This window comes from Colletes gigas, unplaced genomic scaffold (assembly GCF_013123115.1).
Source record: "Colletes gigas isolate AHSC1104 unplaced genomic scaffold, ASM1312311v1 Colletes_gigas_Sc00013, whole genome shotgun sequence".
Classification (NCBI taxonomy): domain Eukaryota; kingdom Metazoa; phylum Arthropoda; class Insecta; order Hymenoptera; family Colletidae; genus Colletes; species Colletes gigas.
The window spans coordinates 5,849,950-5,866,204 of NW_025106642.1; the positions used below are offsets into that span (position 1 = coordinate 5,849,950).

General features: G+C 42.9%; 1 protein-coding gene across 1 annotated transcript in view; it reads left to right on the forward strand.

Annotated features, from left to right (window-relative positions):
* Positions 1–16,255, forward strand: part of LOC122399523 (putative transcription factor SOX-15) — a 71,214-nt gene that overhangs the window by 33,266 nt on the left and 21,693 nt on the right. Inside the window, exon 4 of the mRNA XM_043400261.1 lies at positions 472–742. Within this exon, the coding sequence (XP_043256196.1) occupies positions 472–742 (271 nt within the window). The remainder of the gene's footprint in view (positions 1–471; positions 743–16,255) is intronic.

Below are 16,255 nucleotides of genomic sequence, written 5' to 3' on the forward strand. Positions count from 1 at the left end.
TTGGAGGCTAAAAATTTTATACAAATGGATGAATGGTTGCAGAGTTGTTCCGCGATTCTTTGAAAATACGAGGCGATCACTCGCGACCGAAACCAATATAACGAAGTTGTACGTAAACGTGATCGTTCACCCTGCAGATCCATCACTCCCACGTAGTCGTCATTATCGCGCGATAAATTATTTCTCCGTATCTCTCGATCTTGAGCGCATTATTCATTTTATTATATTACTATACGTGGTCCGTTGGCCAAGGAACAGCAGCTTTTACTTGGCATTGTTTCCGTGCTCCGTTCGACTACCGTTCATTAGCCGGACCGATTAATATCTCCGGCGTAATTACGTATTAATGGAATCTCGAGTATCGAGCGCGACTTTCACCTGTTTCGTTTAATGAGCGCGTCATTATCGGGAACGTCGTTACCGCGTCGCGGATTCGCAGATCGATGTTATTTCGGAACGAAAACGGTGCAGATACCGGGAATGCTGAGCGGGCCGGCGCAACAGCGGCTGGAGGACATGTCCTGGCTGGCTTCCGGCCCGTCCCTCGATTATCAGCAAGGCATTTCGCCGATTCCCACGGGAGTGAAGATGTGCCATCCAGGCAGCACCGCTCAGAGGAGCCTCAAGGAGCAACGGATACGTCGCCCGATGAACGCGTTCATGGTCTGGGCAAAGGTCGAGCGCAAGAAATTGGCCGACGAGAATCCCGACCTCCACAACGCCGATCTCAGCAAGATGCTCGGTAAGTCTCCTTTCGATCTCCCTTATACCGCTTCGAGACTTTTTCGCTTTAAGTCGCTGCATCACGGAAACAGCTGAATCTTAATTTTCAGCCCTCCAATTTATTAACTTACAAAGCGACGGTATTACATCACCTTTTCTATCGATATGTTTGATAGAATCTTATCAGTTGGAACCCGATATATCTTAGAAAGTATTATATGTATAACCTCGCGGACACCTCAACATCTAATTGTCCTGAAGAACTAGTTTATAGGACTCTACTTCGCAGGAGACTGTCCTTTATTGTGGACTGTAGCTCACGAAAGTATTCGAACGCATCCAATCTATATCGTTAACAAATAGAATGGTTACACGTTAGGTTTAAGTCTGACAAGACATACAGAATTTAGATGGCATTTAGTGCAAACATACCGTTTGAACTGTGAAACTCGGTTGAGATTCAGGACATTAAAATAAGAGATAATTTTATGTATGCATTCTCGAGATTCCTACGTGACTTTACTCACAATCTTATTTTGAAAACTTAAACCTAACATGTGCATTCTGTTTTTTAACAATATAGATTGGAAGCGAGCTACAACTGTCTTACGATAATCCTTTGTTGATAAAACAATATTAAGGTGTCTAGATGTGTCTCTATCAATGTTCCAAGTACCGTATATCAACACGTTTCTGCATTCATCTTAGTAAAAAGTCACCACACATGTCGGGCAAACTTTTATATTGACGTCTATCAGAGGAATAATAATGCAGTTTATTTAGAAAAGAAGTTTAGCCTGTTCCAGAGGTTCGTTGAAGTTTAGTCAGCTCCAAGAGCAAAGTGTATCGTTCTCTCCAAACGAGATCCGACGGTCTGTTTGATTACGAGGAAAGAGGCAGTACTGTAATTATACGCCACGATCGAATCGTGCGTAACGAAGTAGGTTGTTGCATATTAACTAACCGAAGAACCGTTGAAAATAGAAACTATACGAGCCGGCAGAAAAACCTTTTTCTCTTGAAAAAATGGGTCAACGAGACAGCTCTGGGAATAAGAAAGTCGGAAAACTCTCTTCGCGCCGGTGTTATTATTAATTTAATTACACGTCACGTGATTAACGCGAATGGGGACCCGTGCGGAACGGAAGGGGAGTTAATCAGAGTCTCGCGAGAGAATTTCCTGCGCCGCGACCGTCGCCATCGCTCTATTAGAACGCGCGTAATACGAACGTGTTCTGGTTCGTTTGCTGGGGGACTCGTTAACCCTCTGCATCCCAAATAAAAAATTGGTTTTCTTTAATACAACATATTATACGTATTATACATATTATTACTGAAAAAATGAATTAACGAATTACCTTTAGAAGCGTTACACGGAAGTGTTTTTTCATCGATAATTTGTCATATATCGATAGGAGGTTTACAGTGTATATTTTCAAAGATTCAGAAAATGAAGAAACGAAGAATTGGTTGCTTTAACGTTCCAAATGGGAGTTTCTTATAAATTGGACTTCTGTAAACGCGACTTGAGGTCTTTCCAGTCGTCGTTCCGTTCCCCGTAAGCACGCAGTTTTATGCCCATCTCAGAAAATTACAATGATATCGAGTAGCGGAATTTAATACGTCGTAAATTCACCGGTCGCGACTCGAAAGCGTATTTGTTTCCTACACGTAGGTACCAACGCGGTGCATTAATATTAAAAGGCATACGCGCGATTGAATGTCGAGAGGTTGCGCCTTCTATCATCGTCGCCGTTTTCCCATTAAATGCCCGGACGATATTTGTTCTTCTTTCACCAATTTCTCAAATGGACGACACGTACGTCTTCACTCTCCGCGTCTTCCGAGATTTCGATCAAACCCACGCGTTCCTCGATTATTTATCGCTTATTTTGCTCCGAACGCTGTACGGTAGAGTCAGCTTTTTACACTTCACTGTCAACTAAATTTATAAATCATATTTATCGACTTTACGATACGCCGGATAGGTTTTAATGGGATGAAAAATATTTCGTCGCGTTTAATAATACTCATACTGAAATAGATTCATCGGATATTCTTGTTCGTGAACTGTTCTTTGGAAAATTCATATCGAGAAAAACTTTCGAGACAATTTGATCTACATCTTAACGTTTCAGCACAATTATTTCAGGCAAATATAAATCATTTTAGTCAGTGTGATCCTCGTGTGTCCAATCTTGACAATAACAACATTGAATTTATTTTTTCATTAAGTTTATTCGTGCGGATAGAATTCCTTATACACAATGCAATAATATTCTTCATATTCTTCCACTTCTTCTTTATACTTCCTTAAAAAGTTATTAAAAAATTAAATTACAAAATTTCAAATCATACTGAAAAAATTATATCCGGTTTCAGGGGTCAATTACAATCACTTTTGGTCAATAGACATACCCCCGAAATCCTATGCATTTTCGAGAAAAAAATTCGAGTAGGTGGACGAATTTTTCGACAAAATTAAAAAATTTCAAATCATTCTGAAAAAATTATTTTTGGCTGGAGGGGTCAATTACAATCACTTTTGGTCAATAGACAGGCCCCCGAAATCCTACGCATTTTCGAGAAAAAAATTCGAGTAGGTCGACGAATTTTTCGACAAAATTAAAAAATTTCAAATCATTCTGAAAAAATTATTTTTAGCTGGGGGTGTCAATTACAATCATTTTTGGTCAATAGACATACTCCCGAATTCCTGCGCATTTTCGAGAAAAAAATTCGAGTAGGTGGACGAATTTTTCGACAAAATTAAAAAATTTCAAATCCATCTGAAAAAATTATTTTTGGCTAGGGGGATCAATTACAATCACTTTTGGTCAATAGACATACCCCCGAATTCCTACGCATTTTCGAGAAAAAATTCGAGTAGGTGGACGAATTTTTCGACAAAATTAAAAAATTTCAAATCATTCTGAAAAAATTATTTTTGGCTGGGGGGGTCAATTGCAATCACTTTTGGTCAATAGACATACCCCCGAAATTCTATGCATTTTCGAGAAAAAAATTCGAGTAGGTGGACGAATTTTTCGACAAAATTAAAAAATTTCAAATCATTCTGAAAAAATTATTTTTGGCTGGGGGGGTCAATTGCAATCACTTTTGGTCAATAGACATACCCCCGAAATCCTACGCATTTTCGAGAAAAAAATTCCTTACCGAAAGTCTAATTTGACGCCACAAATGGTCCTCGAAATTTGAAACATCATAACTTCTGAACGGATTAAAGGATTTTAATGATTCAAAATTCAAACAATGCGTATTAATGGAGCTCTAGAGCCTCAGAAAAATGGACCAACAGAATACATTGGACGTAAGGTCTACTCGTGTACCTCTGTGATGAGAGCTACTATCGCATGCATGCAGCGTACTTTCGTTTTATTTTATGAAGATATTAGATTTAAAGATTTCAGAGTGTTTGGAAACCACGATAATCCCCATTAATAATTCGCTAGTAATCGATTCTAATTCGATTGAGAATCGATTCAAGAATCGGACATCCCTAGCAGGGTGACGGACACCGTGAGCATATTGGCGCGGTTGGCGAACGGTTCGACGGACGAATAGCGCGAAAGCACCTTGAGCCGTAAAATGATTCACCTCGGTGGATGTTCGTATCCCCACGGACAAGACGCGCCAAAATGTTGCGCGTTTAAAGGGGGGCCCCGTTGTGGCGTGGCGCGTTGTGGCGCGGGGTCTTGTACCGGTACCCAACAATCTGTCAGCATCGTGGCCGTGCCACGTTATATCGTGGGTAGGTACACCTTGAATTATCGGCAATTGGCATCCGCAACGTTACTGGCATTCGAACGAGCGTCGTGCAGAAAATTGTAAACTCTCCTCGCGCGGAGCCACCTACCCGCGCGCCCGTTTTAGCACAGCCATTCGCGCCCGTGTTCGCACACGCGTGTCCCTCAGTCCCGATCTCCCTTCTTTTCCTCCCGATTCCCTCTCGTTCCATCATCGATTGCCATCCTTTTTTTCTCTATCTCTCTCTCTCTCTCTCACACACACTCCAGACGATTTCACCGTGCAAAGAAACGCGTAAATCAGCAGCCAGACACTTATCGCCTAGGCAGCCAAAGGAAAACTCCACGAGTCCGAGGTTTATCGATCGAACATTAGGCGATCGCCGCTTGCGATGTTATTGGCATGACGCGGCTCCGATTACTATGCGCGTCGAGGCTTTGCCGCCCCCACTTTTCCTCGGCTTTTTTTCCAGACATCCTACATATTCATGCGCGCGTGCTGTGTGTCGATCCGTCCGTCCGTCCATCCGTTAGCCCCATCCGTACCCCAGCACCCAGGGTCCGTGGTTTGCGCGAGCGAGCCTGTTTTATGTCCGACTTATGCACGTGGACGATAGACGTATGCGTATATATTCCGTGCGAGCGGGGGATACACGAGCACGCGTCCCGACGCCGCCGCACACCGGTTCACCTACCACCGCACCGTTCTCGTACCGTGTGTTTTCTTCTGTAGTTGGCGAGAACGAGACGAGGCGACACAGGGACGCTTTGGGTCGTACGTACACACGCCCGCGGGCACTGTGTGGGCCTTATATCCGGTGAAACGCGTGCCCGCGCATCTTTATTAATCATTCCCTAACCGTTAGCCCCTCTTTGGTGCTCGTTTGTCAACAGTGGAAATTGACACGACCGTCGGATATCGCCTTGTTTCGTGATGTACGACGGAATTTCAAAGACCCGGCGTTTCTATCTTTAGTTTAACCGCTGGAGTTGTCGCGCGGTCGACTAGACGCTCGAAGGATAACTAATTGCATCGTTTCTTTGCATACTTGTATAAAGTTATCCAATTATTAGATTTCTTGATAATTGAACGACCCTAGATTTGAGGAAATCGTTTTCACGGGGTTCAGATTCCGTATTTAACCCTTCGAGATCGTCGAAGATCGTAACAGTTTGTTGTTACAATAGGATCACCGAAAAACTGTTGCACTTGCGACGTCGATTCTTACGCGAATATGTTACCTAGTTATCGGAGATAACACCTATTTTATTGTGTTTCTAGAAATATCAGAATTATTAAGTAAAATTTTATTGTTAACCCTCAAACACACACTGTGTGTGGATCTGTGAGATCCATCGCATCTTCAGTCGCTTATATCTCGAAGTGTACTGCATGGATTCAAGTATTTTTTATTTTTATCAAATTGACTACTTTTAAGGCCGTAATAAGTATTTTAACAGCTTGACAAGGACTAAGGTTACTATGTTGTGGAATACTTGGTAGGACCCAGTGTGTGCTTGAGGATTCAAATAAAAATTGTCCTTATACTAAATGTGTACCATTCACACTATAAATTATACCATAAATTTTTGAAAGTTAAATTTTCCCAACTCTAGCCCAAATTACAATAAAAAAATTGAAAGTAATGTTATTAAACATGTAATATGTGACCTTGGGTTGATCTTGGAAAGTAACGTGAAAATAACATTTAATTTTTTAAATTAAACCCCATAGTTTTCATTTCGTATTCTTTAGGCTGCAAGAACACTTTATTCGTGTATTTTGTCCAAGCCAATTTCGAGGTACGAATCATTAAAGGTGATGCGTGTCGCATTAGTGTCACAGGATATGCACAGAGTGGTTCCAAACTGACAATGAGTCGAATAGATGCCCGTGCGTGTGTAAATCGCGGGTGATCGTCTACAGTGAAGGTGAAATATGAAAGCTACAGTATTTACACCTGTTCGACGGTTGCACGGATAATTCATCCGTAGTGAATACGAGATGCTCGTTGGTTTTGAAAATGTCGAATCGACTGGTCGGAGTTGAGTTAATAAATTTGGTCCTTGCTAGGGAGCGTTGCAAAATGTTGGGAAAAAGAGAAAAAACATCGATCACGTGAATGGTGGTTGCAAAAGCGAGAACAACTGGGTTCCCCGAGGCAATTATTAAAAGAGCTACGGAGGATCTAAGAAGCTTTAAAAATCATTTGAGAATGAACGAAACTCTGTTTGACTATCTATTACAGTTACAAAACTTAAACTTGAAGTAACCTTACATTATCTAGCAGCTTTACTGTAATTCATCCGTTCGTTACAATCAAAAGTAGAGCGAGACTCTACTTCCTTCACCGTAAACGACTGGTTTAATTTTTTGAAAGTTTGCCGCCAAAAAAATCACAGACACGCGATCGATGAAACAGAATATCTCTGATTTTTAAAATAAATTTCTATCCGACACAACAAAAGGTATCGAGCTCGAGCTGTAAAACACTTTTCACACTGACTACTTTTTAATTTGGTTCACGCCTCGTCCATCGATTCTCTACCTACTCAACGTAATCCCCCTGCAAACTATTACCATTTGTTTTGCCTTTTATTTATCGAATGACCCTCGTGCATCGTTCCGTCGCGAAGATCGAAAATCGAAGACAGCAACGCAGTACGTTCCTACGCGTCGCACCATGACTCGTGTCCGTCACATTCGAGCCATAATCTGCATCGACAGTGTGTCTCGACGTAACAAGTCAACGGGTTAAAATCCCCGACATATTCGATCAATAATTCTACGATTACAACAAAGCAAATAGAAAATAAACGTTGGTTGTGCTGTAGGTAATATCGTATTTTGACGAAATACCTGATCTAGTGCAATAAATAAGATCCGAATAAAAAGTAACAGTACTTTGTATACCGTTATGAAAAAAAAAATATTACTTTCAATCAAGAAAACAGTTATCTGACGTAGTTGCCCTAAGAATTGGCAGCGACTTCAAATTAGGTGTAATTTAAACAAGTATAATTTCATTGTAGAAAGAGTCACGATCAAACCCGTAAAATATTCAGCAAGACCAAAATTTTAATTGTAGATCATTTGTGAACTAAATAACTTAAAATTTGTTCCTTATTTTTTTAACCTAGCTAAAATCCACAAATCCTATTCAAATTTGCTTCTCCTCGACATTTCAACTTGAGAATTAATTTTTCTAGTTCCATAGTGGAAGATCCCATATGATATGGCAGTCAAAGTGTTAAAAGGTGAATGCGCTGTTATTCTACAGAAGATCGATGAAATAGGAGTTGTTTCGATCGCTATAGAGGTAAAAGTGTTGCTAACGAACGAGTTTACCGTGGTTGACCCAAAGGTTTCTCAGCTTTCCGTGTCCGAGCAATCTCGCCGCGTCGGAAGTGAAATTGCTGTCTCCGTGGCAAACGGCTTTCATAGGTATAATAACGATCGCTTGAGTTTGAACGTTTGCTGTTATAAATTACAGTACCAGGCCACGGTAATCTAATCGGTCAAGCGGGAGAACCCGAGAGTTTTACGCGTATCTCCAACGCGGTCGAATGCTTCGTACCTGAGTCAACGAAGATCTACTTTCATCGCGGCTTGCGAAATTGTTCGGCTACGTAGGTGTATTCGCGGGAGGAAGCGTGTTCGATTGTACCTAACCTCCACTCCCATCGATACTCTTTACTCCGCCATCAATCTCGTACGCCGGTTATGACGAACGCAACGACCCGGTACACCTTTCTCGTCCATTATCGATGGATCTTGCCACGCTCTCGTAAATACAGTGTTCCCTGAGAAGTTGTCGCCTGGTTATCCCCGATCATGCTCGCTCTATCTCGTTCGATACGACTGTTTCTCGCTCTTTATCACACTCGTTCTCGAACATTTTTTACCTTTTCAGGCCCTATGTCGAATTGGACATTGTTATTTTAATTAAAGACTGTTCCATTTCCCAAGATTAAATGCAACTGTTCCATGTTCACAAGAAAAGAGAAATATGTCACAAATTAATTTGTAAATTATAGATATGGGTAAAATATTTAGTTTAATTTAGTTGAAAAATTGAAACGCGATCGCAGCTGTTGGTAACCGCTAGTCCGCTAAATAATTGATAAATGGTAATTTATCGCGCGTGTTTTCAACGATAATATTATGAGAGGTGATAGACTTTCGCGCACAGAAGTCCAACCGTTGATTTGTTACGCAGTAAAATCTAATTTTGAGACCACACGGCTGAAGTAGATTTACTACCCAGAAGGTAATATATTTTAGTATACATTTATGGCTTAATATGGTAATTTTATAACGCATCGACGAGACAATCGTTCATTCGTAGGAATTGGACCGGTTTAATTAATTTTTTTTTTTTTACAATATTCATTTAAAATATTTTCCAATGTATTTTTATTAGTTTTATTAATTTTTAGTAATTTCACTTCGAACAATATTTATTTCTGTAACTTCAGCCGTGATATTTTTTTTTTAAACGAAATATAAAATGTGACCAAAGTGAACACTGCAAGCCACAGCATTCATAATTCAAAATATGAAACGAAGATAACGTAAGAAAAGAAATATAGAAACATTCGACACCAGAGGCATAGATAGATAAATAAGTAATTTATTGCGCGCTCTGGGGCAGTGTCCCCTAAGAGCATTAAGTCATAATACCAGAGAGTGTTACAAAGGTGAACAGGGATACAGGCTCTGCCCAGACGGTAGTACAAGGTACCATTATAGAACTATGAATAGACGAAGATGAAATTCATGAAGTGTAGTACGAGCGTAACAAATGTAAATGTATGGTAAAATAAATATATAAAATAAAGAAAAAACGACAAAAAGAGGACGGGAGACACAAATACTAAAGACAAGCGAGTCTCGCATACATCAGCAGTATACATGATATGTATGCACTATACAGGGTGGTCCACCTAAATATCTCCTCTAATAATGGGGGTATAAAAATATTAATATGGACTGCAAGTGAATGACAGGGGGATATTGCAAAATGCCCCCTCTTTGGCAACGCCTGAAAAATTTAGTCGAAAATACAATATTCAGCTACTTTAATTAATAAAAATTTACTTTAAGATCGATATTTTTCTGGGTTTTCGTTGAAAATACCCCTCTGTGCGTCGTTGTTCACCCTCGTCCGCCTAAATATCTCCTCTAATTGTGGGGGTATAAAAAATATTTTGAAATTGCTTTCTTACCAACCCAATAATATGGACTGCAAATGAATGAGAGGGGGATATTGCAAAATGCCCCCTCCTTGGCAACGCCTGAAAAATTTAGTCCAAAATACAATATTCAGCTACTTTGATTGATAAAAATTTACTTTAAGATCGATATTTTTCTGGGTTTTCTCTGTCCCCTCTGTCCGTCGTTTTTCACCCTCGTTGGTCGAAGCCTAGTCCAGGTAGAATCCGCGCGGCGATCGGCAGATCCCGAAAGAGATATCGGGTCCCCCTCCGGCGAGCTCCGTAATTCAGGAATCGTTCGGCGTCGCTCGTAAATTTCGGTTCGGTGCGCCGCGGGGCGTTGATCTTCGTTAATTCTCTCGTTAATCGGTCACGGGGGTACCCCGAACAACGGGGCCCGGCGTCGAGGGGGGGGGGACGGCGAACTGCCGTGGACGTTCGTTATCCCGCGATCGCGGTCAAAGTCGAAGGAGAACCACGGCGTGTCCGGAGAGACGGCGTCGTTTATACGGGTCCCGCGCGACGCCACTGTCGCAAGACCACCTACGACAAATGTGGCAGCCTGCAAATAATACCGAGCGTGTTGTACCACCAACGACAGGAGAGATAGAGGCCTCTAACTGCCAGCACGGTATCGTGGTTTAGTGCCTCTGATTACCTGCGCCCTCCCCCTCCTACCACCCCGACCCCGTCCCGTGCCGTCCCGGGCTCCTCCCCCGCGATGTTGAAGCGAGCCGCGTGTGTTGCGCTCGCGCGACCAACCGCGCGAGAGAGACGGGAACGGTACGAGAAGGTCGCGTCGTCCCGTTCTATCGCAGGGCACCGAGGGGTACACCCGCCTGCCGAACGCGCGAGATTCGCGGCCCGGATAGGGCCTCTAAACGACGGATCAGAACGTATAGTATCTCACAATAATGGCGCACGGTGGAAGGCCCCCCCGATAAGGTCGGCCTCGTTGCTAGATTTAAGGGACGACGCGAGCGGCCCGTAGCGAACGCTCCGTACGGCGATTGAGAATTATTGGTCCGTGTACGGACGTACGTACCGCGGGCGTATGTATGGTCGTACCGGGGGACGCGCCGGTTAGGCGAACCCGCCGCCCGGCGCACGGCAACACGCAGATCCCGCGTCGGGTAGCGTCGTTATTGCGCGATCCTCTACATATACATACACGCTCGGGCTCTCTCCGGGGCCCGATTCGTTCTGTGAATCACGGCCGACCAACGACGAAAAATCGCCGGACAAAAGGCGTTTCTTGTCCGGTTGCTCGTTACACCCAGCCCGAAACGATCGGTTTTGATAACCGCGCCCGGTGGGCGTGATGTTCCTTAATCGTCAGGAAACGGGATACCCCTGGACCGCGTGATTGTTATTGGATTGTTTATTAAGTCCGACGACCGGATTGACGGACGCGTGGCCACGGTAGGACCTGAGCAGTCGTGCAAATACGGTGGACGAAACTTCTACGAGAACACTATGATTAACTGCTAAATATCCCCTTTTGTTTATAAATATGTACCTGGTACAGGCTCGATCACCGCTGGCAAACGTGCACGCCATCTTTTGTTCGAGTACAACAGTTGAAGAGTAATACCATGTATGCAACGATTCGTGCAAAGTGTTTGCCCGATTCCAACCTTCCTCAATTATTTCGAAGGTTCAAATGTGAATTCACGCTTTGGACTAATTTTCGACAACTTTTTAACGTTCTCCTTTCCACAAGAGCACCGTGATTAATTTAATAAATGTATGCTAGTATCCTGGTAGAAGTTACGAAGACAAAGCATTGTAATCCCGGATAAAAATAGTTGCGAGACTCTGTTAACCGTCAGAGAAAGCGGAGGCTGGGCAACGATGATTGGCTTTCGCCCGATACGCCGTTTCCGCGACTCGGAGAATCGATGATAGCTGTACGAATCGTCGGACAAATGGAAAGGATGATAGACGATAGATCACGAGGAAAGCATCCTTCGCGGCTGAACGATAACGATCTCCCGGCAATAATTATCGGGAATCCCGGCGCGGATGACCTTTGGCGGCGGCCACTTGCGAAATAGACTGTAACGAAAAGTTTGCGCAGCCGGCGATTGAAATTAACGTACGCGCCGTACCCGGTGCGTACGGAATCGCTTGAACTCCGAGGGAAAGGCCTACTTTTCATCGATGTGTGTACAGGTACAGACAATGTACGCGTCAAATATACCGGTATACACCTCTTTCTCGATACCCATCCTCCTTCGCTTGCGTTCGCCGATCTCCACCTCGTCTCCGTCGGCTGGCTCTCGAACAATAGCACCACGGCTACACGGTGGATGAACTTCTGAGGCTGGAATCGGGCTCTGCCCACTCTGTGAATTTCGTTTCCGTAAAAATGACCATAGAGAAAAGAGGTCGGGCCTCGATCTAAACGGCAACCTACATCCTGCCGAGGTAAACGGACCCAAAGTACAGGCCTCGATAATGCATCGCCAGCTCTCGGGTATTGCTAAAAAATAGAATGTAAATACGCCTTTTCAACGACCGCGTTAACACACGGCGAAATGTCAAACGTGAATTATTCGTATCGCGGCGCACGATAACACCCGGATAAGGTTAGAAAGGAGGATGTTAAAAAAGTGCCAAATTTTTACCACGCCGGGCACCTAAAATATTTATCAGGCATCGTTCTGCACTTCGAATTGTGCACAATTGTTTGTAGCAAATGTGATGGGAAAGTCGCGAAAAATGTGGTTGACCGACTTCAAATTCCGTTCTATTTGCATCCTAATATATTATCTTAATCTGTTGCGTATTATTGTTACTAACAAACAATCTGGGCAACATTTCCTTGCATATTATATAAATATTGACTTTTCTTTACGAAATAGCGTCGGAATTATTACGTTTCATACATTCACTTCGAAGTTATAGTCATTCGAAGTCAGAAAGTTATGATACGTCTTTCGTAGCATCGTCAACTTCAACCACATTTGCTATAAACAATTATGCACAATTCAAAGTGCAGAATCTGTAGAATCTTATAAATATTTTAAGTGCCTGGCGGGATACAAATTTGGCACTTTTTTAACATCCTCCTTTCAGCGCCATGACAGTGACTTGCGCGCGCACCCCGCGGGAAATAACCTCGTCGCGACTCGACGAAGTCTCCTCCTAATCCGCCTTCTTTCCTTTTTTTTTTTATTTCCCCATAAAATTTACAATCTGCCTACAAGCAATAAGTAAATTGAATAGCTGGTGATCAATAATCTGTGCTATTTTATATCCCATCGTTGATAATTCTTTAGTCTACTACTATAAAAAGGAAATGGACTCTGGTTGGTGAAAAGGGTCTACGAGCTTCCGTTAGGGAAAACAGATTAACTCCTTGTCATACAATGACGAGTTTCACTCGTGACAAGTTCTTGATGTCAAGTTTCACAATTATGTGTACAAATTTAAACGAAATTAAATGTTTGAAAAATTATTTGGAATTAAATGGTACGTTAAGGGATCAAGAACCACCGAGCTGCATATATTTCTGTTAAGATCGTAGGCAAGAAGGAAAGTTGCGCTGTTAAAGGTGACGAATACGGTGATGGAAATGGATCACGATTCGCGCGAGGGCACTTACCTCGTCGTAAACAATGCTTCGCCGTGGAACAACGTCTTCGTACAACTTAATCCCGTTGCGATGGAAAAGGATCGTGAGGGATGTCGGGGGGCAGGAGCAGAAGGGTCGGGGAAGGGGGGGAGAGAACTAAGGCACACGGCGTGCTTAGCATAATGGAAAAGTTTGTCTCCGGGCTCTTCAAATCGGACGCTGAACATTATTCACCCTCGTCATTCTCTCTCTCATCGTCGGCTGGGCCGATTCACCCTGCGAACTCCTCGTCCTGCTTGTTTTCTGCGGCGTTGCTCGATTAACCCAAGATAAGATCGGGCTCTGGTACGATCACGAAACTCATTTGTTCCTTTATATCGCGTCTGCACACTCGGCCTCCGCCGTGCATTACTTACGTCCGTTTAGATCCTACCTGCTGAACCTTGTTCCGCCCAATCTGCGCTTAGGATCTTTCGGGGAATATTGCGATTATGCGTTCGTGGAAACTGTTATTGACAGGGACGCGAGCCACGACGATCGGCTCGGACGTTGCCGGGCGAATTTCGCGCGTCCCCGCTTCCACCGAAACACTTGCAATTTATCGACCTCGATGGCGCAGACGACTCGATTGAAGTCGCCGACTCCGTGATTCAAACGCTCAATTAAAGCACAAAAATACAGTGGCGGCGAAAAATAATACTGAAACTACTATGAGGTGCATCAAAGTTATAATATTTGTAACACACGTGTTTTTCTTTCCACACTTCTAAGCCTCACAAAGGACGATTCACTTCAGAGATACCTCGCTCGAATTTCATATCCATTTGTTCAAATTTACACTCACGCAGTCATACCACATAATTATTCCACAGTCACGCCATCGCGCTGCCAATCATAAACTTCACTTTTTACGAAAACTATTGGAAATAGGAAAAAAATTCATCGCGTACCCTCAGACCCAATCTGAATAAGCCAAGCAACATGGCTGCGCCCTCTTGACTTGATTTTTGTAAATGAAAGAAAACTTTCTCTTTTTGCCAAGAAAAACAATCTCACGTGTACAAGTTACGATACATTAGATCTTGTAGTTTTCGTTTTATTTCGATTCGAAGTTCTGTCGGTCTTATTGGAAAACCCGTTATAAAGAAGGCTACCCGGAGCAATCTCCGGGAGAAGAAGAGGTACGCGATATTCCGGTGGTCGACGATATCGAGGGTTAAATCTCCGCAGGTCCTGTTTTTACGAAGCCACCGGGAGTCCACCGTGGAGATAATACCGACAAAGTCGTATCAGGGGCATTACGCACAACCGTGCGGTGGACGCTAGGCGAACCGACGCGACGTAACGAACCCTCAGACAAGATCGGGCCCAATAATTGCGCGCGCACATACAAAATGAGAATCGAAGTGGGGATCGACGGAACAGGGGCCCCGACGGATCCAAACGCGGACAGACGGACCGCGTGGCTCGATCAATCCGATCCTGGTCCGTCATTAGCGAATCGATCTAGGATTCTTCTTTCGTACCAGTCCGTCAACTAATTGTGACACATTGTCATCTTTTTTTTATTTCAAAGTCGCGAGTACTTGTCTCGTTTGCGAAGGTTTGCGTCTCCGCCTGCCTTATTAGCGTAATCCCCCAGGTTTTCACTTTCTTTCTTTTCGAGGGAATCCAGACTATTTTAATGGGGATGATAGATAATGTATCTATGTATATCGTCTTCGATTCGAAGAATGTTGCTTTTTCAGGTTGACTTTCGTACAATTTTTTCAGGTTGTTAAAGTTTTCGAATACAAAACAATCTATAATCTCGTAAAAGCTTAAACTTCGATACGATATTTCTCTTCTCCAAATCGGGCGACGTGAATTCCGAATAACTTTTTAGCCTGTAGAGTAGTACGAGAAATAATTGCGTCTATACACTTAGGCTAACTATACCATGCATTGTCTTCGCCAGCGTGTGTCGAGAGCGTACCAAGCAAGCATTAGAAAAGGAATTTTTTGGTCCTCTCCGGATTATACTGTTTACAGATTAGACATCGACAGTATCTTAAGAACGTTTTACTTTAAAACAACCATGCATCGAAATCACTATCCTCGTTCGCGGCGAGGCGAATGGCGGGCAGATTATCGTCCACGGATTCAATTTTCCCAATCTTTCTGAACCTTGAGATAGGTTCGGAAACCTTTCCACGAAGCTCGTTTTAATTGCAACGCTTTTGAATCGAGGATCCAAGCAAAGATTTAAACCCACCATTATATATTTATAACGTAATGCTTTCGACCTGTAAATAGAAAAATTCTTACACAATTACCAATATTTCAGTGTCTAATAGCTGAAACCTGAGTAAAAGTTCATTTTTCAATCTTTCTAGTCATGGTCTTGTTATGTTCTAGTCGATCGGTACAGGCAAATTAGACGTTATTTCAGGCGCGTAAGAGATGCAGTGCGCGGTTATGGTACGCACGAACCACAAATTAAATCGTAAGGCAAGGATTAACAGTTAGACGTCGAGGTCGGGTCGGTTCTGACCCACATTTTCAAGATCGTTAGACATCAAAAGAGTCCAGAGTCCGGGACGGTTGTAACATTTTCTCCGCCTGTCATTTTCTATTTAATAACTCGGATGCACCTTGACATATAACAAAATAGGTGCAACCCAATAATCACAGATAAGTGGGCAACCTATTATTAGACTGCGGACCTTTGTACAAATTCGTATATTTATTAATAGAATTAATGAAACGACATCTTTGTAGAGGGTTGTCTCGATCCCTAAATATAATAATTCGTGTCTTATATTTTTGAGAATGCATAAACATCCGCGGTCTACCTATTATATCAAGCAGGTATCCCATTCTAAATTCAAAGTGTTGGAATCTTCCTTGATCCGGCCCAAATGAGGGATTCGCGGGGGCTACCCGTTTCGATGAACACGAAATTCGTGATTTGACATGGAACGGTTGG